General features: G+C 43.5%; 1 protein-coding gene across 2 annotated transcripts; it reads right to left on the bottom strand.

Moving 5' to 3' along the window:
• Positions 1-6,399: 6,399 nt before the first annotated feature.
• On the bottom strand, positions 6,400-25,820 carry bcorl1 (BCL6 corepressor-like 1). 2 transcript variants are annotated; one of them, XM_085905695.1, is made up of 12 exons: positions 25,595-25,820; positions 19,082-19,160; positions 16,622-19,000; positions 15,940-16,039; positions 15,320-15,760; positions 12,842-13,023; positions 10,838-11,098; positions 10,599-10,765; positions 9,993-10,138; positions 8,798-8,875; positions 8,193-8,364; positions 6,400-7,992 (listed from the first exon to the last, which is right to left on the bottom strand). In XM_085905695.1, exons 2-12 carry the CDS (start codon positions 19,085-19,087, stop codon positions 7,644-7,646), a joined length of 4,281 nt encoding a protein of 1,426 aa, XP_085761821.1. In that variant the 5' UTR covers positions 19,088-19,160; positions 25,595-25,820; the 3' UTR covers positions 6,400-7,643. The 2 variants fall into 2 exon arrangements, with proteins under 2 accessions (XP_085761821.1, XP_085761823.1); XM_085905697.1 differs by lacking the exon at positions 25,595-25,820 and adding an exon at positions 21,182-21,312.
• Between the last annotated feature and the right edge of the window lie 1,745 nt (positions 25,821-27,565).

Here is a 27,565-nt window from a genome sequence, read left to right as displayed (position 1 = left end):
GAACGCGTCATTGTGCACGCCCGGGCCTCACAATACGCCGCCTTGTGCTGTAGACGTAACCAAGACCAGCACTGATGTCGTTAACGTTGCTGTTTGTCACACCAGACACTTCTCAGACAATTTAACTGACACTCCCACTCAAATATGAGAAGTTCGATTCCAACTAATGAATCGCTTGACCTTATTAGAAGTACAATCTATTGACTGAATGATAAAAATCGGACAAGAAATCTTACTTGCTGGATGTACAAGAGCATTTTGAAGGTGGAGCGCCCTCTGCTGGATGTGGTTTGATAATAAATCACTTGGGATGACGCTGAGAGGTGTGACATTTTTTACTTTGTCGTATAAAGATCCAAGCAAACCTTCATGAATGCAAATATGCGTACATACTGACATGACATCAAGTCAAAGCGCTTACAAATCATCCAATCAGATCGCTCGACGTTAGCAGAATGCAGCTTATAGCCGTGGATTGCCATTACAGTTCTTTGCTGCTTAACAGTTTGCAGGATTTTGCTGCGATGTTTTTTTTATTTATATATATATAAACTGAGCTATGTGTCACCACTTTCCAGTGTTTATATTTATGAAGTTATTCATGTAGAATCTGGATATCTGACACATTTGTTCATCCTTATTAGTGAGTCATGACCCTTAACTGAGTTGAGATAAACCAGCAGTTCTTTAAATGTTCTGGTTTTTTTTGTGACCTTCTCGATGAGTTGTTGTTGTGATTGAGGCTGGATATATTGTTTCATACTTTCTCCATTTGCTTTGTACACCTTTCCCGATTGATAAGTGACATTTACTTTGTCATCTGTTTTTGAATTTCCTTGGATCAGGACATATTGTTGCAGCTTTTGGACATTCAACTTCACAGGCGGGTTCTCAGGCTTGGGTGCGGTCACAGAAAATGTGATTAGGCATGGAAAATTGGAATTAAAAAAAATGTGATCAGGCATGGAAAATTCACGATTTCCCAAGGGGGCAAGTACTTGTCCACACTGTTCAAGTAGCTTTGCTTTTTTTTTTCTCACATAATAATTCAAATCATTTAATAACGGATATTCACATTTGTTTGATAATTCAAAACATTAAATTAGGGAAATTTTGCAAAAAAATATTTTCCAAGTACTTTTCCTGCCGCTGCTAAACACTAGCTGGTTTCTATTAGTCTTTACTGTGCTGAGAATGACAAATGAATGTACATCCCACAGCAGCTGGAGAATGCTGGAACACTATGTTCTCCTCCATCCCGGCGAATCCCAACTGCACCACCTCGCTCGCTCCTATTTTGACATAATGTCGGTGTGGCTGGTATGTGTTTTCGTTTGGATGGATCTGTGCGGGATATTAACGATCTACTATCTAGCATTGCGGTGGGAAGACAAGGCAGCCTTTTAGCTTGTATGCATGCGTTGTTACCATCAGTTTGGCATTCGAGGAAAAAAAAAAAACCCAAGCGTATCATCTCATTCTCCGAGGTTCAAAATTCCTGGATTCTGTAAATTGCATGCAGGACATTGGAAGTAGAAATTGTACATGGTTATGTAATGTTGGGCGTGGCGTACATGCTAGACGGTTGATGAGGCTTTGGAACGCACGCATGCACACGTTCAGTTGGATTCTGTTCCAGCGTGCGCTTCTTTCACAGTGATCACGTGTTGTCAGACATTTATGAGCAACATCACAAAGTTCACCATAGGACAATGGTCTCCTCTCCATGGCAGCTGCACACTTTAATCTAATCTGCAGCAACAACAAGGAAACAATAGCACGGCTTTATGTGTGTGTGTGTGCGTGTGTGTGTGTATGCGTGTATGAGCGGGCATGTGGATGAATGGCAAGGCCTGTTTTGTCCAAGGACTTGTTGAACAAACCCCACCCATTTCGACTTTTCTGCTTGTAGCCAAATGTTGGCTATAAACTGAGAAGTTCACATTGAGTGGGAAACATTTTTTGCAAAAATTGGGTGGGCTGAGCAATCATGTAAAAAATATTATTTCTTGAATGAATGAAATTGGAATGACAATTAACAATCATGATTATTCATTGATTTACCTTCGTATTTAATCAAAACTCAACCTTAAATATGAGTTAAAATAACAATCAATAAACAATGTGTATTTTGTTATGAAATCTGCCATTGGCTGGTGACCAGGGGTCAGCACTACTGATTTACTTTGAGATTAGTGGGCATAATTGAACACTATTTCATGAAACAGGCATCACAATTTAGGTTGCAAATTGTTGCTGTAACATTTCAGCAGCACACAATTTCCTCCAGACATTGTGTGCAAATAAAATCAAAACTCTGCTTTCAATCTTCCAGAAAAGAACACATTGCGTAATTGACTGAGTATAAACCAGCTGCACATTGTGTAGACTCAATCCAATCAGTAACACAAAGAAAAAAAAAAAAAGGACAGGAAGTTGACAGGATGATAGCTGCTGTCATTTTTCCAATGTGACGAACCAGCATTTGTAGCTCAGAGGAAATCATGAAACAATATTTTGTTATGTAATCTGCCATTGGCTGGTGAACAGTCCCAAGAAGTACTGAGTACACCAACATACCTTGGCATGTAAAATTGTGCAGTCAAACTGATCAATACTTCTTGAAATCTCTTTTCCACATTTGAAAAGTTGAAGAGCGGGCGATCCATGTGATATGTTTCATCAGTGTGGCTCAACATCTTCTGGCTCAGCTCCTCAACAAGAAACGATTAAATGAACAAATGAATGAATAAAGAAATAAATGAACAAATAAATACATAAATAAATACAAACATAAATAAATAAATAAATAAATAAATAAAAGCCTAAAAAATATATATATTGACCGGGACCTATTATTAACATTAAGATGTAAGTGGTTGTCAATAAATGTTTTATGATGATGACAATTTGACCCTGGAACAAATCTGTATTTCTATGATAGTCGATTCAGGCTTGATTTCAACTGTGCACCAACTGTGTTAATTGTGTTGGGTCAATCTAAGGTCAGGGCGGCTTCTTGTAACAGGGAGCACAACAAGACATGACACCACCTCACTGGGTGTCTTGTGTGTGCCGGGGGATTTATTTAGAGGCGTGAACATCAGGCGTCAAAAACGGTGAGAGATTCCACACCATTTGATACGCTGACATTGCATAAACTCAAGGCATTAATCGTGAGGCTGACATGTTTGATTCGTTTGTGCAGGCTGACGTTGCCAAAGAGCAAACATGTGAATGGAAGGGCTCAAGAGAGCTCTTTGGAAAGCAAGTTAAGAATGGTTTCAATAAAATCCGCATGTTTTTGTTTTTTTTTATTCAATGTTTTGTTGACACTAACTTAACATTCCGCTCAGAGGCTCAGCTTAAGAAGGGAAAAGAGAATGTATCTGGCCAAGGGAACTGAACCACCCCTGTTTCTTTTTTCGTTTTCTTTTTTTTTTTCCCAGAGCTGTTACATAAGCCAATCTCATTGCCGTTAACAGATGTCCCTTGTGAACTCTACACACAGGAACACACACACTCACACAAGCAGAGAGCATTGAATGCACCACTAAAATAATGTATATGGTGGTGCCTTGAGATATGAGTAGCTAGCCCGCACGCTTAAATCAAATCAGGCTTATCTCATATCATCTTTCCTGTTTGAAGTGAATTGAATTGACATTTTGTAACAAGTTCAACCCCACAAAAACTTTTTTTTTTTGCATAGGAAAAAGGACAGTTTATCACTAAGTAGTGTTCTTATTTTTTCTACGTTACTGCACATTTTCTGTCTGCATCTGCCTTAAGCTAGCAGTCTAGCTTGTTGTGGTTGTTTAAAATACACGTGTGATTTTCTTCATTTTAAGTTCAGTTTGACTGGCAAGAAACAGCTTCATGCCACTTTTTTTTATGACACCGCTACCATACGGCGCTTATATCTCAGGTTTGTGATTGCAAGTTGAAGCAAAAAAAAAAAAAAATGGCTCCACATACGGGCTCAAATCCCAATACAGACAACAAAAAAGGCAACTAGTTGCTAGAGAGGTTCAAGTTTGCTTGTTAGCGACTGAGTCACCAATGAGAATAAAAGAAAAACTGGAAATATGTATTCTTAGAATCAAACGTCCGTTTAATTGCTAATAATTTTCAAATATCGGCATCGGCCCTGAAAAAATTCATGTCGGTCCAGCCCGGGTGTCAACTTTGACATTTGACCTCCAACGTATGTCCAATATGCTCAACCTTTTGTTCTCCCCTTGGTGTGCCCCTAGAAGGACGAGGAAGCCATAACAACAGAGCGCCCTCTCTCTCCTCTTTATGTCAGTCTGTTAGTAGGTCTCGAACAGACATTAAGCCAATCACGTGGCTGTCGGCTCGAGGCAGGCCTCCAATGAGCAGCCAGGCCCGGCGGGGGCTCGGCAAGGAGGAGGCGCAGACTTCGTATGATGTAATCGGGTCTTAACTTACAGGATGGGGACGAGGAGACAAGCCAAATCGCCCTGAGACGCTTTATCGCTCAAAGAAGTAACTACAGTAGATCCCTACAACACCTCCATTAAAATCACATGTACAAGTCTGCACAGTTGATCTTTTGAACCAAATTCAGGAGAGTAAATGAGAGTAAGTCTTGCATCCGTGTACACAAACACAGAAAAATCTGGCAGCATGTAATCAATGCGAGAAGATAAAGATGTGTATGAACTCCTGTAACCTTTTGTGTGAGGGGAGGGGAGGGGTGTGGGAGGAAGTCCATGCGGTTACAGTGTACTCAAATGCAACTGTACATTGGGGCCCGGTGAAGGGGATAGACGGGTATGTCACGTCTGTGCCATGCACGGAAATATCTCAACATCATACTTTGTCACCGAGAGGCTAAATAACTAGTGTTGCCAAAAGTATCAGTGTTTGAAAGCTTTTGATTTCCTTTCCCTAGCAACATTTTCTCAACATGCTGAAATCATCAAATTCTGTTTATATAGATAGATTAAAATGTTGAGCCTTGGATCAAAATCATACATTAAATACCTTTCCAATGTCATTTGTTCAGGTTCAAGAGTTTCATGGAGCCAAGATAGGCATGGCTCATCTGTAAATATGTCAACATCACAGTTTCACACCAAAAGGTCAAACTGTGGTCACCTTCCTGACCCATTCTTGAAGCATTAAAAGACAAGTTGATGGCCTCAGCAGGTGAATCACACTTGAATACTAGGGATGTTGTGTACCACAGTATTCCCTCTTTTGAGTATTTATCTGACATGTGGACAAAGATTATGAGACTTTTCTATCTGATACAGATAACTCACAGATGTGTTAAACTGCGACTGTACTTCTTAGGATGATTTAATCAGATTTTCTTATATTTACCTTGAGTATCAGTAATTTGAATCGTCAGCCTCCACGAGTACCCGATACCGGTATCGAGCCGATAATGATACCTGGTGTCGGTACTCGCCCATTCCAAAATTGATCAATAAGTCTTTAAATGTCTTTCTTGTGTCGTTTTTAACAATGTCTCACCTGAGTAGTACGTGAAAATACCTTGGCATGTCAAGTTGTGCAGTCAAACTGAAAATCACTTGACCACCTTAGAAAAGTTGAAGAGTGGGCAATCCATGTGGTGTATTTCATCAGTGTGGCTCAACCTCTTCTGGCTCAGCTGCTCATCAGGCAAGAAAAAGCCCATTTGCAACATCTCACATGATGCAACATCTAGCCTGCATGCAACCATCCCCTTTTGTTTTTTTGAAGCATAGCCAAGATTGTACGAATGCAGAGAAAAATCCCTTCATTCCTTAGAACCCGTCACAGTACCTTTTGATTGCCTATGTGTGTACATTTAATTATGTGGTGATAATTGTAACCACTGTGAAGAATTTAGAGGCTCAAAATGCATTTTAGTCATGAGAATGGAAGGTGGTGGAAAAAGCTTTGATATTGGCTCACTCTAGTGGAGAAAAAAAAGCAAAACATAATTTGTTGTAGTTTCACAGTTATCCACCTATGATAATCAAATCATTTAGGATTACAGTATTTTATTAGAAGGAGCTCAAGTAATGTAGTTTCAACCTGCTTTTCCTTGTTGCTGTTCGTCTTTTATTTCATCTATTTTTCTCACCATAAGACTAGATGACGAAGACTAGAATAATAATTATTTTCTTTTCAATAAAGGAATTAAAAAATATGAGTAAATGCTCAAAAATAAAGTTAGACATTTTAGAATGTTCCAGTTTACATCATTTCTGTTGGAAACAAAACTATTAATACCATTAAGCTTGATTGTTTTACCAGATAAGAAGAAAAAAAAAACTAACATTTTCAACATTTTAAATCAAAACAAAATATATTGCAGTTTATTTTATTTTCGTTTGTCACAGCATATAAATAATTTCACAAGTTTCCTCTTCTGATTATTTCTACTTTCGCTTTTTTTAATTGCGCTCATCTTCAGGGTCGTGGGTGTGCTGAGCCGAGCTGACCTTTGATGAGAGGTGGTGTAAACGGGTTGCCAGGTACGTACGGGGATGGATGATTTCAAACAACATGCATGTTTAGGAAATGTGGGAGGAACCCAGCGTATGCAGAAAAAGCCCTCATAAGCATGGGGAGAACATGCAAACTGTGAAATTGGAACTGTGCGGAGGTCGTGCTAACCAACTAGGGCACTTCCAAATTACACTTGCGTGTCTATATAGGTCTAATTATTATTATTGTTAATATTATTCAAATGTGATGAGCTCACTAGAGGAAAAAAAGGAGAGCAGATTCTGAATCAGCACAAAAAAATATATTGAGAAAAGCTTATTTCCATTTCTGATGAAAAGATTTAGTGAACATTTGTTGGCCAGTTTTTTTATTCAGTATTTCTATTTAGTATCTTTTAGCAGTTTAAAAGTTTGGTGAGCCAACCTGCTAAACAATACATAAAAAAAATAAAAGTATGATTTATAACCATGCTTTATTTTTAATTCCTTATAAAAGAATCAAATTAAAGTCTCTCATAACACACTCTTTGTTTTTCCCCCATTCAACACAACTCCACCTTTACGCCTCTTAAATATCTTTTTTTCTTTTCGGTTTTTTATTAAGTTTGTGACTCCAAACCAAAACTTCCTTGATTGTCAATACACACAGAAAAAAAAAAAAAAAAAATCTATTATAGCACCAGTACAATAAAACTGTACTTTCGCTTGCTCAAATACTGTTCTCAAACCAAAGTCGGGTGGAATAAAGGGATCCTAATAAGTACGTGAAGCACCGACCATACAAAGCAACTTTTCATACATACACAAGAGGTCAAATATATTAAGGAATATTAAATAAAGCACGACAAAACGAGGTGTCAACGGATGCAAAGAACACGGCCGCACGTGTCCGCCCCTGAAAAGTCCCCAAAAAAAGTAATTCCGCGAGGGAAGGTTGGGGGGCTGTGTCATTGCAGCTTTGAGGTCCATCCACCACAGAGAGAATGAGGAAGAGGTGAGGAGAGTAAAGGCATTTGGGAAAGGGGGGCGGGGGAACAATGTCTGACTATTGTGCGGCGGTCTTTTCTCCGCGGACCACCAACTTCTCTTGAAAAGCCTCGAGTCGAGGCAAGTTCAAAACCTGAAAAGTGAGTGCTTGGACGGAGGTGTTCGAGTTTGTCGTTTGCGGGGGGGCTACCGACCTTGCGGCTTCTCCTCTTCCTCGTCCTCCTCCTCGGCATCATCTTGCAGGATGTGAATGGAAGAGCCCAGCAGTCTCTGAAGGTCTGGAACGCACCGCACCAAATCCACCAGCCCATCCTCCTCCTCGTTTCCCCCCTCCTCATCCATGTCCTCCTCATCCTCCTCTTTGTCCTTGCTGGGGGAATCCGGAGGCAAGCCCACCTGACTAACGAGAACTTGCCGGCTGAGCTCGGTGCGAGGCAGGCTGGCCACTTCCAAGTGAGGGTGGCGGGAACGGAAGATCCGCGCAGACATCTTCAGACGCTTCAGCACGTCTGCCAGCAGGAACCAGTTGCAAAAGCTGCATGGACGACAACCAAGACAGCAAGAAAAGTTGAAGAAAAAAAAATGCGCTGGGCAATTTCTTTTTTCCACAGAAAAAATATTTCTCTCCTTGCAAAAAATGGCTATATTTATTCATGTTCAACTTGAAGGTTTTTGCATTTTGTTTATTTCATTTTTATTTCCCTAAACCACTTTAAAAGAGCTGTGTTAACTCACCCCTGTGTTACAGACACCTGCACATGGTAGCAGGGCAAAAGGGGCTCTGAGGAGAACTCGAACACCAGGCTGTCTTTGTTAGTTTCCCCGTCGGCATTCACGCTCTCGCCCTCCGCAGACTCCTGGCTCTTCTCCGACAGCAAAAAATCCCAGCAGGGCTCTTCACCTGTCTCTGCGTGGGAGACAAGTGTTGGATGATGATTAAAAAAATAAAAATAAAAGGGGAGTGGGGTGGAGGCCTCGAGTCGCAATTCCCCCAAAACATGATGGAACACTCTGAATTCGATTCAATCAGAAAAAGTAGCAACACAACCCGCGATCGTGTTGTACCCTTTCCATTGGAGCTCAGATTTTTTCCTTTTAAATATTAAAAGTGGTTAGTGCAGTGGTTTTTGCTAACTTGTGAAAAGACAGAAACAAAAAACAGACCAAATTTCTTTCCCTCTACTTTTGTGAAAATTAAAACATTTTAATTGTCTCAACATTCTTTGCGCATGATTCCTACTCCTGCGTGCCCCGACTTGTTTTCCTCTCCGAGGATGAAGGTGCGTCAAACCGCCAAACGGGAGCGTTTTCCTGTTTTTCAACATTGGTAGAGAACTTACCGAACAAGGAGCTGCTGTAGAAGTCCCAATACAAGGTGGGATCCTGCTCACCGCGCCCTTCCAGGTCGGTGAAATACTCTGCGAAAACAACGGTGGCAACACTGATGTCACTGATGGCTATTACCTCACATACATACGGTTAGTATACTGTACATTAAACAACTACTATCCCCGAATTTGGACCTTTTGTTCACTGATGACTAAATTGTGCATCGCTGTCAATGTGTTAATGGTTGTTTGTCTATACTATATGCCCTGCAATTGGTTGGAAACCAGTCCATGGTGAACCCTAACGGCGGGCCACATGACTGACAAGAGGTTTGATTTCATCATGCAATTCATTCACGTCACGGTGGTTAAAATGAGCCATTTTGTTCGGAACTTCATGTGATGATTGGGCTCGAGTTGGCACACTGCTTCAACACATCACTAAACTAATTTGCTAGATAAAAAAAAATGTCAGCACTTTCCCTTTCAATGTCCATCCAGCGGTATCTATCCATCATTTGAATACGATATCAGCCCATTAGCTGTTGTTAACGCTTGCTAACACAGCTTGTTGAGATCCTGACGCTAACAACTAGCTAAAAATAGTTTGCAGCTTATATCCAATATACAGTACTCAAGCTGACAAACGGCACAACAAATCAATGTATGCAGATGTTGTCAGTTGTTCAGCAGAATATGAAAGTAGTTTTGTGTTCAACTAAATAAGGTCAGATTTCTTACGGCGCAAGTACTTTTGGAAATTGAGAGTGTGAAAATAGAGATGAGATCATTATTATTTCAGTAGATATGCTCCTTGTTAAAATTGTCTTGGGTGGTGCAACATGAGATATTTCACATGAAAATTCTGTTTGGCTCAATAAATTGGTAAATGCTGCCTTATAGAACCCAGCATTGACTGCCAATCACAAACGAGCAAATTAGAGAAATTTCCCGATGAAAAGTAATTGAAGTTCATCTGGAAGGAATAATTATATTGCAAATAATGACAAGATGCAACAGAAAATACTTCTGATGGCTTAAAAAAGGTTAATGTGGGATGCAGTGATGCTAATGTCTGATTTTTCATATGCGATTGTCCAACATTTTAACAGCCTTCAATTAGCTTTTGTTTCATGTGGTTAAAGGTGCATTCCTTTAATAAACCTGAAAAGTCATCAGAGTGAAGCAGAAGCCTGGTGACGCTCACCCGTGAGGAAGGTCTTCATGGTGATGCTGTGTGCCAGTTTGACCGGCGTGTGTCCCGAGTAGGTGGCCAGAGTCGGGTCTGCGCCGTGGTTCAGGAGCAGCCAGACGATGGGAAGGTTGTCGCTAGCCACCGCGTCATGAAGTGGCCTGTCGGGGATGAAAACAATCAAAAATGGATATGATGTAAAAACATATTATGCAAAATATTCAGTCTCACACTAACACCAAAATGTGAGCATTAAGTTGAAGAAGGACAACAAATGAAATTTCATCTGCCCGTTAATATGCAGTAACGCAGTTGACTCTTAGTGACCTCAAACCTCTTGCCTCAAATCGATAATGGTTTTGCCGTTCGTTACAGTAAATCTGTATACCATTACATTTTTTGGGGGGCTGTAAAATTGTGCAAAATGCTAGCGAGCATATTTGTTCACCCACGTGTGATGTCACCTCAGTTTGTGCCGGCCTTATATTTAGGCTTGAATGCTGCGTAATACAATTGACATGTTAACATGTGAGGGTGTTTTTTTTTTTCTTTTTTTAACATTTATAGTAATGAGGTATAAACTATAAGATGCGGAGAATACTGTCCATTTCCTTTTCTTACCGTGTTCCATCCTGAGCACTGCAGTTAACATCAGCGCCATGTTTGAGCAACATCTGTACAATCTGAGTCCAGCCACGAGAGGACGCCTCGTGGAGAGCCGTGTAGCCCGCATTGTCTCGCCGATTCACCTCCCTGATGTCTTTGTCTAGACAGTACTGCACCACTTCCTGATAAAACAACCCCCCCAAAGAAGGTAAAATTACTGGTTGACTTAACATTTAATTGAAAGAGCTTTTTACCTGATAGCCCAAACGGGCGGCGCGTTGCAGCAACGTTTCCCCAGCGTTTTTATTGACGATCAGCCGTCGCACCTCCGGAGGAATTGGACGTTTGGCAGGAGTCTCCGGGCTGCTGTTTTTCCCTGACGAGCTCCTTTTGCTAGACGGAGAGGAGGGCACGCTCTTGGCGAGGGGCGGGGGGCTGCTGTTCTCTGTGATTGCGTCCTCATCCAGAGCTGCGGGGACGCCGCGTTTGCCCAAGCTGCCACGCTTGGTCTTCGTCTAAAAGGAGAGTGATGACTCAAGTCAAATGGAATGCATTGTGATTTCGTTCAATAGGTAACAAAGAAATAGACGGATTAAAAAAGACAGACATTGAGCCACCTGGGGGCACTGTTGGATTACATACTGTATTCATCAAACAGCTGCATTGAGAAATACAAACGTAAAGCGGGACTTGGAATGTAACCTAAGTTGACCTTTGGGAAGTCAAACTGCAATATCAAGGATGTGCTGCTTTTATTTTTAAGTACGTGTGTCAGCAATACAAGCAAGCAAGAGCAGTGACTTGGCTTCAATTTAAATATATTGTTGGTGTCATCAAGGATAATTACTTGGCAACTACTTAATTATTTGGAAATTTCTTTCATAACAACAATAAAAATAATAGTTCCAACAGCAACTTTGGTCCTCATGTTAAGAACAATCATGTTATTTTATTTGTTGTTTTATGTGTTATTTCATTTGATTTTATTTGCTTCACAGTGGAGAGAAGGGAGAAATTTGCCCTCATTATGATTTGGTATTCATCAGATGGTAATGGTAATACATAAAGATTTGATTTGCGCCATTTTTATGTGACTTAATTGTTTTCACCAATTTTGAATTGTAATTTTCTAATTAATAAAATCCAATTCACTTTAATTGATTTTTCCCATTTGCCTACAGAAAAAGCAAAAAACAATGAAAGTATTAAAACAACGTTCATTCTTGTTCTTGATTTTTTTTTCACCTTTTATTTCTTCTGATACCAAACAACCTTGACAACCAGCTTTATTTTCTCACATTAACCTTCCTCAGTTTCTATAGAAAAAATACATTTTACTCTTTACAGGTAGAGTAAACCCACACTAGAGTGAAGTTCATCATTTGCACCGGTGCTATATTGCAGATTTTTAAGCAATCCATTTTTTTATTTATTTTTTTGCATTAGTTTGACAATTCAGAATTTAGAAAAGTGCGTTTTCAATGTAGTACCATGCTGTGCTGAAACATGTCAGGAAGCACGGACACTTACTGGAAGAGATGCAGCATAATTAACAGCAAGAAGAAGAGGCAGAGACGGTTCTCAACACATATCTCATGCTAGTTAGCATTACAGAGCATAGAGAATATGAACTTTGAGGTATGGTATATTTGGACGTGTCCATGTTCGTTATAGTCGTATTTGCTTAAAAGTTTTTAGAATTACTGTAACATTGTATGCTGATTTGTTAGCCCATCGATGGAGTCCCACATAATACGCTGTTAGCATTAAGCAATTCTAAACATTCAAAAGTTTTAACAAAAAAATTAACCATTAAACTGCATAGATCATCTGATTAAGAGGACATACTAAATCCTCCCCACCACCACCACCACCCCAGCTCTCTCACACCTTTTTTCCCTCAGGTAGACTTGCAGAGGTGAGACACGGTATCCACAGCAAAATATCGGCTTGATATGGTGAACAATCATTCACACTCATACTATTTACCCCCATGGGCAATTTTGAAGACTCAATGAACTTAACATGCCTTTTTTTGAATGCGGGAGAAAACCCAGGCAGTATGGTGAGAACATGAAAACTTCCTAAGATGACGTGAGCCGAGACTCGAAACCTCGAACGGCACACGTGTTAACCACTGGTGTACTGAGTTGCTCTGTGTGTGTGTGTGTGTGTGTGTTTTTTAAAGGTATCTAAGTGTAAGTTCAGTAGCACTCGACTTCCGAGGTCTCGTTGAAATTAGAAGCAAAGCAGCTCACCTTTTGCTCATCGCTGTCACACAAGTGTTTGCTTTTGAACTTCCTCTTCCCAGAAGGCTTGTCATTGGACTCAGGCGACGTGTCCCGAGCCTGATAGCGGAGCGAGCCCGAACGTGTCAAGGAGGGTCTTCGGGATGGCGGCTCTGGACTGGAAGCGGCAGGACTTTGAGTCTTCTGTGAATCTGCAAAGATCAGGTTGTATTTTGTTACCATTTAAAACCTTTTGGTTCCAGGGACTCTTTACAGTTGAGAATTTTTTCCAAGGCGCCCCAATTCGTCAGGTGAGAAACTAGACTGACTCTAGACCAGTGGTTCTTAACCTGGGTTCGATCAAACCCTAGGGGTTCGGTGAGTCGGTCTCAGGGGTTCGGCAGAGCCTCCACTGTGGAGGTCCGAACACCTGATTTATCGTGTAAATTTGTGATGATGCATATCTGAACTGGTCTCGCAAAGGTAACAGCAGAAGTCACACGGATTTGCATGTATGTTATTTGTTGTGAGTTCATGCATTGTGATGGTTTTGTTCTTTGAACACGGTGATGTTCATGTACAGTTCATTTTGTGTACCAGTACCATCTCTGTCTTGAATTTGAATTTTTTTTTGTTGTATTTTTCACTAAAGAGGAGTTCGGTGAATGCACATATGAAACTAGTGGGATTCGGTACCTCCAACAAGGTTAAGAACCACTGCTCTAGATTCTAGATGCAGCTGGCATGGATAGACAACAAAAGATACATTTCTGATTCGTGAAAATATATTTAAAAAAATAGAAAATATATAAATAATGTTACAGTATCAACAAGTAATTCTTTAATAATTCTTTGAAAATCCTGCATGTGGTCATTCTTTCACTTTTTACCGAACAAAACTCCAAGTGTATCGAACGGAAAACGGTGACCACATAACCGAGAAGAAAAGGTGGAAAGTTTTATTTATTTATTTATTTATTTATTTATTTATTTATTTATAGCGTACAAGTCGTAAATGGCAAATGGAGCGCACTTATATTGTACTTTTATTGACAGCATGGTGCTCAAAGAGCTTTACTAAGTCTCATATTCACCCATTCATACCAGCAGCAGCTCATGCTTGCATTACTTTCATCCGGCCTGCCTGACGCACTGGACGCAGCGTCGTCGTTTGGAGGAGCAGCTACAGCACGCACCGGGCACTGAGGTTTTGGTGCACTCTGAATAACCGAATGGCACTTTTTAACAGTGTTCTAGTCGGGAACTCAGACCATTATTCAAATGTGCCGTTGAGTCAGTAAATTGAGCCATAGAAGCCAAATTGTAAACAGTTGCATTCAGGGGGAGGGAGGGAGGGGTGCGCTTAGTCACCCACGCGGGACAAGGACGATGAAACATTGACTAATAACTATGTGGGCATCTTCAGCTAAAGGTAGGTGTGTGTGTGTGTGTGTGTGTGTGTGTGTGTGTGTGTGTGTGTGTGTGTGTGTGTGTGTGTGTGTGTGTGTGTGTGTGTGTGTGTGTGTGTGTGTGAGCATGTAATCAGTAATAATCAGTAAACCAATAATTAGCTTACAGGTTTTTAAGTGAACATAGGTTTATAAATGATTCCTTTTTTTATTTTAATCATTCAGTGGTGGTCTATATACAGTGGAACAGCAACACTTTTGTCTGAATTCCTTGTTATTAAAGTATCACGGGCCCCTCTTTAACCCGTTCTGAGAAGCGGCAGAGCGCGAGTCGTTTTGGTGCGGTCATTTTAAATGCAAATGAGATATTTCAAACCCCGTCCCCTGCAGCCCGCAATGTAAGCGGTTGGACATATTTGTAGTTTGTTAGCAGAGATACAGTTATCTTGCGGTGCAGAAACTTTTTTTGATTGATTAAAAGATGTCAACAGAAGAAGTCTTGTCCATTTAACCATACATGTTTGAGCCAGAATCTGACCCAGAGGGAGAGGACAGTGGAAGCGACGAACGTGCAGAACCACGACTTCAGATGAACGTATCACAGTGTTATGACTGTTAACAGACTGGTCTCGCTGCGAGGAATAAAGATGGCAGTTTTGTGAAACAATTTGGCCAAACCCATTACCTTGTTTGGCAGTCCTGCTGCCAAGACTGTGACTCAATTGTTCAAAATACGTAATCGGGAATGGATGAAATTAAGTGGATTAAAAAAACCTCCCCCAAACAGATTACAAAAGTATCTCCGCAGCACATGGAGGGATTAGATGAAACTTTTCTACAATCCTGGAGACAATAAAATGTATCTAAAAGCTTAAAAAATGGATTTTGCATGGTTGGTGACCCTTGCCCTTTGACATCTACTATGGTTTGACCTTGAAAAAAAACATCATCCAAGAATGATCTAGCTCCATTGTAAAAAGTCAAATGTGAACACATAAGTTTGCCCACCCTTGGTATAGACGCTTAAATGAAACCTCATGGATTGATGTGGTGGCAGGTAACAAAGCATGCTCCTCTTAAAAGTAAATGATAAACCTACCGGCTGTAACTCCACCGTCTGACTCATCAAGGTGCTCTTCTTCTTCCACTTTGTCCTTCTCTGTGATGTAGTCCCCTGTCTGGTACTTTCTGTTACGGCAGTGCCTCCTCTTTTTATGTGCTGGAGCATCGTCTTCCGCGTCGCCTCCCTTGCCCTTGTCCCGGACGTCCCGCTCCGACAGTCGGTTGGAGCGAGGCCTACCTCTCGGACGGCGGGCCGGCGTCTGTGGGGGTGAGGGGGAAGGGGCCCTTTGAGGGGGTGGCGGGGGCGGCGGAGGGGGGGAAGGTGTCGCAAAGCCCCAGAGGTCCAGTCTAGCCTCGTCTGCACGCCGCCGTCCTCTCCTCAACCTCGGGAAGGAGGCGTCTTTAGCGGAGGCCTCCTTTGTGGCCGCAGCGGACTTCAAGGCACGGGTCTCTTCACCGTCGGGCCTGCTGCCACCATCTGTAAGTGATTCAATCACATTTGAACGTCACTCTCCCACCAGCGCCCGTGCATACAGGTGCAGGTGACACATCGGAAACATTCGCATTCTCAGCTTATTGACCTGAAGAGTAAGAGTTAGCAGCTGAATAAAAGCCAACACAAACCTAAGTGGAATTAAATCTGAACAAAGACCATACCGGTTTTGTTGTGGAGTCCGTCGTCTTTCTTCGTCTTTGTCTGCTCTTTACTCTGTGGGCAAAGTCGTTGCTCCAGTTCGGATGTTTTTTGTTTCATTTGCTGGAGGGCCCAGAGGACGTGATCAATGTTATTTGTGGATCCAAATGACAACTTCATACATTCAGGCACAGACACACACTACCCACAAATGATGAGAGATTTTGGAGTTCAAGCTAAATTTCAGAATGAACCTAGAATGCACGTATTCTTCCCGCTGTCGGTTTTGAATGTTCAACTGTTGAATGTTTCAGTATATTTTTGCACAACAGGCAAAATTCACCACAGATCCATCCAAAATTGAACGGACATCCACTTCTACGTATTTTTGTGACATATCCTGCTGATGACAAAAATTCTCAGCAGAAACCAAAAACCAAATATAAACAAGCCAAGGCCCAAAACAGAAACACCAAAAGAAATGATATTAAAACAAATCCTTGGCTAGGTCATTTTCTGAACATGGTAAAGTGTTGCTATGTGGATCCATTTTCCAAAATGAATTGAGTTTCATGAGACCAGCATCCGCCAATCTTTTGAAGGTTAAGGTGCATCTTAGGTTCATGATCAGAGTTCACCCAAACAAAACCATTTGGTGAGTAGCGTAATACAATGATAAAAAGCAAACATGTAAAGATACTTAACCTTTCGGGAAACGAGTGTCGCGTCTTTTTCCTTCTCGCCTGACGTCTTCTTTGGCGACTCTGCCAACGACTTCTCTTTTGAGAGCTTCTTGGGACTAACTTTCTTTTGTTTAACAGCTTTGGTTGGCGACTCCTCTTTGGTTCCGTTTGTTTTCTTCTCGCCACCTCGGCCTGACAGAATGGACGCAACTAAACCTCCCAGATTTTCATCCGGGGGACCATCTGACTCTTTGCTGTCTTTTTTCAGGACTTCCCCCTCTAACACCTGGGCTAGTTTGCTCTCCAACCTGTTGCCATTTGTTGATGCGTTGCTTCTGAGGCTATGAGACTGTCCAAAGGGCTTGGACAAAGCATGTTTATGTTCTCCCTGATGGCTGCAGTGCTCTGCGTTATTCTCCGAGATCTCAGAGGGCTTTAACCTTTCCAGCTTTTTTCTGGATGGAGTTAAGCCCCCTCCAGGCCACTTTTCGGTGGACCAGTATGCTGGGGCTTCATATGGAGAGGACGGTTTAGGCGGGGTCTCTTTGAGAAGAGTCAGAACATTGTCTTTTCTTGACACAGCGTGAGCATCACTTTCCGGTGCACTTGTTTCGACGTCTTGCTGCTTCACGATGGACGCGAGGTTAGAGAGCGGAGACGGTTTCTCCCAGGAATTCTCCGCAGGAACGGATGGACTCTGAAACTTGGAACTTTCCACATTCCCTTTGGGTGTTGGTGAACCTGGTGAGATTTTTCTCTGAGCCGTGGATGCTTGGTGGGGAGGATGAGAGGACTGTTGCCACGCCGAGTAAGGACCCGTTGCTTTGCCAGACCTCAGATGCGTGTTGGTGGCGCTCGACAGGGCTGTCATGAGGGCCCCTTTGGCCGGACGGTTCTTGGTGATGGCTGGGCTCGTCGTGTTTTTTGCGTGCTTGACACTCTGCTTCAGCGGGGTGAGCTTCTTTCCTCCCGAGGTCACTTGTTCTCCTTGGTCGATAATGGATATAAACTCCTGCTTAGCAAAACTCTGGAACTCATCTGCAAAAGTCCTTTTTCCATCTTTGCCTCGAAGCGTAGAGGCCAGTATGGGACTTGCTACACCTACGTATGTTCCTGGGATATTTTTAATGGGCTCTTGCGAAGGTTCTTTGCTCCATGCCGTCTTGAGATCAGAGACCTGTTGATTCTGTGGCTGGATGGATTGCTTTTGATGGGATCCGTTTCGGTGCGTATTGGGTAAAATGGGGTGTTTCCCAGCTGCGCTATGCGTCCTCTTTGAGTTCACAAAGTCCGTTTTATTTGACTCGCTCTTTTGAGGCTTCTTTGTCGAAACCGGCGGGTCATTTGTGCATTTTGGACGTTTCGATTTGGCTGACAAATCCAGGGGTAGGTCCCTCGGCTCCTGCGAGCCCGCTACTCGATGCTCTTCTGTTTTCAGAGTGCCCACGGTGATCTTGTCTAAGCTGAGGCTCTTTTCCACGTGGTTAAGAAGTCGACTCTGCGAGGCGATGCTGGCCAGTGCAGAGCCGCAGCAAATGGCGGCAGTGGGCGACAACGTGTAGTGGGTCGGTGGCGAGGATTTCAGCAACGGGTGCTGTAGCGGGAGGGCGATGGCCGGCGAAGTCACCACCGAGGCCAGGGACTTATGCTCCCCGACAGATTTGGCGTTCTTGATGGACGAGTGGTTGGCCTTAAGTTTAGAGGCTTTTTTCTCGGAAGCCGGAGTCCGGCCCACGGAGAAGGGATAGTGATAGGGCCGCATGAGAGGCGTCCCTGCTACACCTGAGGTTTGAGGTTGAATGTCTTTTGGAACCTGGCTGGCGGTGGCTTCTCTCAGAGCCGCAATTTGGCCCAATGCTGGTGGGAGAGTGATTTTGCAAAGGGGGGAGGAGAATTCAGTGGAAGGCAGGAAGGCAACTGGCTGGGCTGGTTTGAACAAGGAGCACTGGAAACCAGGTGGAGCAGATGGTGTTTGCGTATGCGATTTCTTGCTGTGATTGGCCGAGTCCTCCCGGCTGACTTTTATGCCACTCGATCGCTGAGGAGCGGGGAAGGCCCCCGCGCCGTCGGCCTTGATTTTAGCGGCCTCTACCGCTCTTTTGTCTGTCCTCTTCTCAGCGCCGGCGGGGGCTGAGCTCGACATTGGTTCATTGTTGAGCTGCCGGGGTGGAGAAAGCTCCGGGCTGTGGTTGTAATTACTGGTGTCCTCGCAGGCTCTCGCTGTCTTACAGTCTGTTGTCGGAGTGGTCTTGTTTTGCTGACCGAGGGTAACGTCGCCTCGAAACTCGAGGGGCAGCGTTTGGGGAGGATTTCCCACCATGCTCATGGACGCGTTATTTGGAGCACTGATCTCTCTGCTCACCGTGCCTCCATCCCCTACATTCATTAGTGAAGAATCCACCTAGGTAATAGAGGAGAGAGTTCCAGCAGCCATATTGAATAAGATACTCCCATATAGCTGCGTAATAAAAATAATGCGTACCTGCATAGGTGTTTCTTTAGCACAACATGCTTCAAAGGGTAGCTGTGTCAGTCTGCTTTTCTTTAAATACAATGACAGGCTGCAAGGAGAAAAACAATTCAGGACCACATATATAATGTTTGATTCAGAATGATAGAACTTCCTTTCTACGAAATTGCTTCTGAGCATAAAAGCAAGGAGAGCCTTGTATTTTCAAATAGACAACAGCACGCTGTACGTTTGTCCACTTTTAAGTGTTACACACAAAACAGGAATATCTGTGCTGTTCCATCCTCGTGTAAATCAAAATCGAATGTTTAAAAGTCCAAAGTTTCAAAGTGGCGCTACTCGTCTACATTACATATGTTGTACTGAAGCCATCCACATTTGTGAAGGAGAATATGGAACGTATTTTTTGTCCACATACTAACAGAGATATCGCTATACAGAATTATTCAGACTCTGGGCAGGGCTGGAGAAAATTGCTTTAAAAACTAGCCTCTTTATTGGGGTATGTTTCTGTCCCCAATTAAATTTTGACAAACAGATAGCCTCGAGGCTCTCTGCATGAATGAAGCCTTGCATAGAAAGTGAACAGATTTGTGCAGATTGTCAGAATGTTAAGCAGAATAGCAAACAATCACATTTGAATAGTGATTTCTAACCGGTAGTATCACATCAACGGATGTACCGAAAACTCATAGAAGTCACTGCCAAAACTGTGAAAAATTCTGTTCATTTTCAAACAGATACATCTTGTTGCTTCTGTAACGAAGCCCACCTCATTCCTCGGGGGATTAAATGCCTTATGTTTTGGCTGAACAAGGAAGTATCATAAAATTGCCAAATATTTTTCAAGATGAGGTAGCGACAAGCTCTTTCATTAAAACAAAATATCGATGAACAATGAAGTACACGTGCAAACAACACTTCAGTGTGAATGTTTGTTGGAGCCATGCTAATGACCACAACCGGTGCAACCTCTGCCTCAATTTGAGCCAGGAAACCCCCTGAATGTTCTTACACTAGATGGCACGAAATGCCTTATCCCCAGTATTCACTTTTTGTGGCATTTTTGTTGTTGTTGGTGTGTTGTAAGTTTTTGACTGACGTAAAATGTGTGCCTTGTTTCAATAAAGGTCGGAAAACATTCTTAAGAAGACACTTGAGAAAACAGCAGCACAAGTAAGCAAATAGCAAGTAGGGGTGAGTTCAGGGAGCAGTTCTAGAACGAGGCAGGAAACCTTTTTCGGGGCAAGAGGGAAAAAAATACAACACATTGGAGTGAGCCAATAAAGTAAGAAAATCACAAAAGACCATCTCCACTGGACGGTGCATTCCTTGTCCTCGCTCTATGTGGGCCAACAGATGCACACACTGAGCGATGCAGTTTATTGTGAATGCAGCGCGCAGCTTCGCAGCCTACTTTCGGATTTCACTGTCCAGCACGAAGGACGAGTGAGCGCGGGCAAGTGCAATCGGAACGTTTTAATGCTGCGACCATCAGTCACAAGTCTGATGAGAAGCACCGCAACCACACGGGGGTGGTGGAAGCAAAGGGGGGTTCCGTACTCCACCCCCCCCCCCCCTCCACTTCCTCCAAAACGGCTCATTTAGATGCCACATGAAGGAAAGCAACAACAAAAAAACTATTCAATACCCCCAAACGCCTGTCTGCACAGAATCAATATGAAAGGCAAAGGGGGATAAAGTCAGACGCCGGGGGGTGGGCGACACAAGTTAATGCGCAAGCTTGTGTTCCGGAGCGGTCACCGCTGTCACGGAGGAAGGAGGAGAAGACGGAGCCCGACAACTCCGCGGCCGGGCAGTGGCGACTGCGACCGAGGCTCCCCCGCCGGCTCGCACGCAGAGCCGGGCTGCTGTTATTTATCCTCAGCCGACCTAGCACGGAGCGACGGGAGCAGCGGCGGGTGTCCCGTCTTCTCTCGCCACTTGCAAGGCTTCCGTACGTAGACCCCGACCCCACGAAACCGCCAGCTACCAGCACCACTGCCCCCCCTCCCAACACGCACCACCCCCTCCCCTCCACCTTATTTTTCCTCTCTCCCCTTCTGAGTCGCCACATAAAAGATGTCCAATGACACGAGCAGCCCCGCTCACCCGGATGGTGCGTGAACGTTGCACGGAGGACGGCTCCGTTCCGCGGCTGCCTCCCGGGCCTCCGGCGGTCCGCGTCTCTTCACTAACCTCGACGGTTTTTGGTTCTCAAAGTCCGGGGAGGGGGGGTGCTTAGGGAGGGAGAAGGGGAGGGGGGGTCGTCAAGACTGTCCGTTCCGTATCTCCAGTCTGGTGGGAGCGAGAAAGCGAGTGAGGGGGGGGGGGATGCCTATGGGAAATGTAGTGCTCGGCGATCCACGCCCAGGATTAGACGCTGGGAGAGCAGGGAGGGATGAGGACTACGGGTACCGGCATGCACCGCGGTGTCACAGCCGCTTCAGGAGGCACGAGGGGGGATCGCGACCACAGTGTAACGGCGGCGGTGTTGGTGGTGCGAGTCAATAACTGAAGGGGAAAAAGTCTTTATGTGAGCAGGTCACCAAGGCTTAAACTGTCATTCAAAAGCGAAGAGTTTTGACAGGAAGCCAAAGGGAAATGTAATAAATCGAGGAAATAAAGTCTGGGACAGGTTCGTTGGTGAAGATAAGGAAGCAAGTGTGTTTGGGGGGGGGAAGGAAAAGAGCACATGCGCGTTTTACGAAGGCTTTCCAAACGTAAATTGTAACTTGATGTCACCAGCTTTAAATTCACTGAAATCCAACCAGATTCACCCGCGACTGTTATTGTGTACTTTTGTCATACTTTTTCAGCTCTGATCTCAAATCAGAAATTTGGTTACATGCAGCAGCATGGTGATTTGTTATGTACATCTGCCTCACAGCTCTGAGGTTCTGGGTTTGAATCTTCCTGTGTGGAGTTTGCATCATTCCCTGTCCTTGTGTTGGGTTTTCATCATCCATATTTCATCCCACATCCCATAACAAGCATGTTAAGTTATTTTAAGTATTGACACATCATCTTACAATAAATAACAAATAACATGATTTGGAACGCATGCGCCAGCTTGACAATTAACACTAAACATGTCAACTGTGACTTGCTTTGGTTATGGATCCAAGAAACACTGATTTAAAGAAGACACTTCAAAAACAAGCATCGATCCACCTTTTACACTGGCGCTGTCAAACCTCAAGCAGTTTACTCCAAATGTTTGTTTGGATAAAAATCCCACTAGAGTTTCAAATGCGTTTGTTCATCAAACTCAGATGTGGAACGCCACAGACCCCAAATTTCATCTATCCATCCATTGTCTAACTCACTTCTCCTCACGAGGGTCGCGGGCGCGCTGGAGCCTATCCCAGCTGACGTTCAGGCGAGGGACACCCTGCACTGGTTGCTACCCAATGGCAGGGCACACATAGACAAACAACCATTTGCACTTGTACTCACACCTAGGGGCAATTTGGTGGGAGCGAGAAAGCTTGTGCTTGGGCTCAATATTTTTGTAATGTGGGAAGAAACCGGAATAAGTCCATGCAGGCACGGGGAGAACATGCAAACTCCACATAAGAAGGCCAGAGCCGACCAAAAAATTCCAATATATATTATTTATAATATCTTGCTTGTCAAAGGGCTTTTGGAAACAAAGTCACAAATTCAGTTTCTCATTCATTTACAGCCTTTTGCGCAAAGAAGCCGTTGGAGCACAAGCCTCAAAACAACAGTAACAATTAGCGTCACGCATTTGGGCTACTAACAAGGGGTGATGACTAAAAATAACTGCACGATATGCACTAGTGATATTTCGGTGGTTCGCTGGGTGAAAGCTTTGGATTTGGTGCAAATGAGTCCACTGACACAGCAAATTGTGTTTGTGAGGTATTATGATAAGTTTGGTACGGCAAAATAAGAGCTTTTGCTGTTTGACATAAAAAGGATATTGTGTTTTTAAGGTCAAAGTGACCGACTTCAATATATGGACTCGTGAAGAAAAAAAATTGTGGCCCTTTTTGAGTGCATGAGAAGCATCTCTTCAGTATGATGCAGCCCAATTCTACCAGACTGCCAACTGTCACGAATAAATACAATACAATCAACACATTGTTGCGGCTTAGATTTTCTGTTTAACCAGTTATATAGATCAATGAATGACAGAGGAAATGTTTTTTGGAATGCTTAAATAATGCAGTGTAAGGACACTACATATGAAATAATCATTGAAAATGTTAATAGCATGGATATGCATGGCATTACCCCATTTTAGATTTTACAATTTTATCTTATGTTGTGCATAGTGCACCATGTTTTTGGGCTTTGGCTCGTTAATGTAGGGAAAATGTCACATTGAAACATCTGAAAAGGAACGATGGAAATGTTGCGTCTCCCAGAAGTGATTTGGCTGCGAGTGGAAAAGCTCGATTTTAATCAGCCTATCCCAAATTTAGTCAGCTCCCAAAAAAAGGCCTTTTTGTGGGATTCACACTTGTTGGGTAAAATTATAACGCTTGGGCAAGATATTTCATTTACATACCCATTTTTAACTTGAAAATGAGCTTTGCACATTCGAGAGCAATTAAGTTTAGTCTGGGTTGTTCCTGGAATTTATGGAGAGTCTTCACCTTCACCACGTGAAGTGCATTTTTATTTTTTCAAAAGCAACCCACCTTTAATCCGTTTGTGTTGTAAGGTGAGTTTCAAATTATATCTAAATGTTTTGGGGTAATCGTTTGTGGTAGCCCATAGTTAGACAGCTAAAGAAGGTATCAATTACTCATGTTTTGTTTTACGAATCACTAAAAGGTGGGGGATTGCAAAACGAGGTTTATCGATCTGCGTCACATCATTTTAATTGTTTTCTTTCTGAAATTCAGATTCGCACCAGATCTTGAAACCAAATGAGTGATTCAAACCTTATAACGATGTGTCAGATGTGCTACCCTTGCATAAAAAGTCTAAAGTGGGAATTATCATCTTTGAAAGGGGATGACTTTCGATTGCTCATTTGCTTGTGACGGCAAGTTCACAACACACACCTGGAGAGAAAAGTTGCACTAGCAGGTTGTGTCCCTTCCCCCTGCACACCCACCCAAAATAATAATAATAATGTAATCATAATGAACACAGGCATTAGCACTATGTATGCCCATGCATTCATCTTTCTCCATAATCACATTTTGTCTCGGTAGTTAAGCAGCCCTCGCTGTAATTAGGCCACTTGTCTTATTACACCAAAGGCCTGGCTGGATCAGTTATTTGCTACTTTTCTCAACACTTGTGCTAGTGAGGAACTAGAAAAATACACAGACTGTGTAAATGTACGGTGTCTTGCTTCCTTTTCGCATCCAGCCTGGTGTCAGGCGGTGCAGTTGGTGGCGGGAGGGAGGCAATGCTCAAGCCAGCGGTCCGGCCTGAAACTATTTGGCTGCGTGGATCATCGGCATGTGGGAGCCTTTCCGACATGCCCTTCGCCATTCGCCTAGTAATGGCTGCGCACAGGCGGCCACATCGCTAACAGATTGCTCAATGTGAACATGGCAACCATCGCTTTGATGATCAAACTAAACAAGAAGGGGCATTTGGAAACGAAACGAAACGAAAAGGGGAGAGGGCGACGGGCACAGAAAAACGGAGCACGGTGGAAGCCTCGGGAGTGACACACACACGCGCGCGCAAACACACACGCTCTCACGCACGCACGGACACACTCACGCAAACACAAGCGCACGCACACACGCGCACACGCACACACACACACTACGGATCAAGCGCTCCGCTGCCACGGACCGGGGCAAGCGGCAGCACTCTTCCCGGTAGTGCGCGCCCACTCCGGGGCTTGGGCGAACCTGTGACTCGGCGTCGGATAACAAATTCGGAAGTGCAAAAATAAATAAATAAATAAAAATAACGCATTCAGCGTTAATGGTGTTTATTGCCAAGGCCTGTTTGTGTTTAAGGGACAAGACACTCGCCTTCAAAGTACGCCCCCCCCCCCCCCTCTTCTTGGGAGACTATTTTAGGCCGCCATGGCTTCACCAAACGAGGATGTCCCGTCTAAGTTCACCTGGAGCGGGGCATGTGGGTATCCATTTTGGCCCAAGTCATTAAATACATCATAAAGGGATCTTGATGTTCATATTCGCCGGGGTTAATAATGCATTGCTCGTCGACATGCATTAGGCACCTGAATGCATCACTTCTCGTTTAGTTTTGGGTACCCCCTCCCCGCCCCCTAACCTAACCGCGTACCTCCAAATGCATTTGCTTTTGCAGACACACGCCGTGTCATCCCAACTTGCTCGTGTGTGAGAGCCCTCCACACAATGCCGCGGGATAGCAGCGAGACGTCGCCGGGGAGAAGATAAAAACCGGGGTGACGACGACAATAAAAACACATCCAGGTCAAAGTTTGGCAGAGTTTGGGCTCGTCCTCGTACTCCTTGTGCAGCGTGCGTCCCCCTCCCCTCCCCGTAACGCCTTTGTTATTAGTAATCGCACGCTATTGCGCCGTCTTCTTACCTTGGCGCTCCGAGCTGTGTGCAGCCGCAAAGCCTGCGTGTGCACAGCGCAACAAGCGAGCCTTCGTCCGTGTGGAGCGAGGGGAGGGTGGGGGTTCTGAGCCGGGGGTCCCGCTGAGGTTGCTACTCTGTTAAGGATAAAAAGAGGTGGTATTTCCTCCGAAAATGTTTTTGTTGTTATTGTTGTTGCTTGTCCTCGCGATCTTCGCTTATTGCCCGAGCTTTGGGTCTGCAGCAGCTGGAGATGAGAATCGCGCACTCTGGGTCCTAGCGCCGGATGGGCGCCCTACAGGTGAATTGAACAGACTGAAGCTCAGTGGGTTTCTGTCCTTATATTCATGGGAGGGGGAATCCCGTCACAGTGGACCGCACAGACTTGCATGCAGTGCTTACCTGATGAGAAGTTCACTTACAGTCTGGGGCTTATTTAGTCGTTTGGAAGCGCAAAATGTAGCCATTGCAAAGATTTGGAATATTCCTCATCAACAGCATCATCATGATCATTGTTATCTGGTTAACGTGAATGCTCTCAACACTTTCACTGTCATTTATAAGAACAATAATGTGAATTCAGAGATTTGTTATCGGATACATTACACATCTAAAGGTAATTATTGTCCAGACTGAGAATTATGAGGTTACAAATTGTGAAGATATAATATGAAACTGTTTTTCACCATTTCGTTTTGCCTTATTTTTCAGGAGGTGCCAATTCAAGTGACTCACTTGAACGCCTTTGTCCGCTTTAGTGGTGCAACTGCGAGTTACTTTATAATTATTTACTAGGCCCATTCCTACAATCACGGCATGCAAGTTAGCTAGCAAGCTATGCTCACTCTTCAACAATGCATTTTCAATGGATGCAAAAATTTACACATCTGGGTGATGTCATTTAAAATCCCAAATGCGAGAAGGTGATTGGTGAGCCCGTCCGCCGGGCTAAGATATGCCCCGGAAGCCTGCTAACTTGAGAGCTAGGTGGAGGCTGGTGCCTGTTGTCGTTGCATGGAAAGTCCCGGGATGACCCAGTGGGATATATTCTAGTAAAGCTCAAGCTTTGAGCACATATATGTGCATCTGTGGTGTGATTTAAACTGGGCTGTTCATGCTCAGAAACCATCCAACCTGACTGAACTGGAGATATTTTATCAATAAGAATGGTCAAAATACCTTAAACCAGAATCCAGACTCTCATTGGAAGCTATAGGAAGTGTTTAGAGGTTGTTATTTCTGCAAAAGGAGGATTTTTCTGTTGGGTGCCCAAATTTATGCACCTGCCTACTTTAGTTCAAGTAATGATTGCACACACACACACACACACACACACACACACACACACACACACACACACACACACGAAGGAATGTGATGGCGTAAGAACGTTACATCCATTTTTCAACAGGGGTGATTTTGAGCATTTCGGACACTTTAATACTCAAATCTTCTTGATAAAAACTGTCACTCATCTGAGTCTCTTTATCCCTACTTCATCCTCCTCAGCTGACACTGACAGCAATGTTACTGCAACTGGCAAGAACATCTGGCCTTTATTTGTAGTCTGTTATGCATATTCAGCATCACTGCAAAAAAGGTTAAAAAAGAAAATTCTTACCTCTTTCTGATTCAAGTCTGCAATTGTATGGTAAAATGATGGAATAGTCCATTGCACGAGTAGGGAGGGGGACACTCGGAACAATCATGATAGATTAAGTATTTTGCCACTTCCTGTGGACTGAAAATGACATCACAGTGCCGAAGGGCTCAGCTTGCGAATATCACATGAACCCAGAAAACGTGTGAGTCCTGACTGTGGTGGCACATGGCAAATATTCCTGTAAAGTACATTTTTGACATGACTTCCCCTTTAAATCGTAAAAGGCATGGCGTTAGTCAACTGGTTACCAAGTCCATGTCACAGTTCAGAGGTCATGGCCTCTGAAAATATCCAAATATTCTCATCTGGGGAACGCTA

The sequence above is a fragment of the Syngnathus leptorhynchus genome, chromosome 2 (assembly GCF_054491065.1).
Source record: "Syngnathus leptorhynchus isolate UIUO chromosome 2, UIUO_Slep, whole genome shotgun sequence".
NCBI lineage: Eukaryota > Metazoa > Chordata > Actinopteri > Syngnathiformes > Syngnathidae > Syngnathus > Syngnathus leptorhynchus.
This window is presented reverse-complemented; position numbering and strand designations above follow the sequence as displayed.

Excerpts from the sequence above, each read along its gene's own strand:
- bcorl1 (XM_085905695.1), bottom strand. Across the intron at positions 16,040-16,621 it reads CGACACTCGTTTCCCGAAAG|CAAATGAAACAAAAAACATC; the intron begins GTTAAGTATCTT and ends TGGGCCCTCCAG. Across the intron at positions 15,761-15,939 it reads CGGACTCCACAACAAAACCG|ATGGTGGCAGCAGGCCCGAC; the intron begins GTATGGTCTTTG and ends AATCACTTACAG.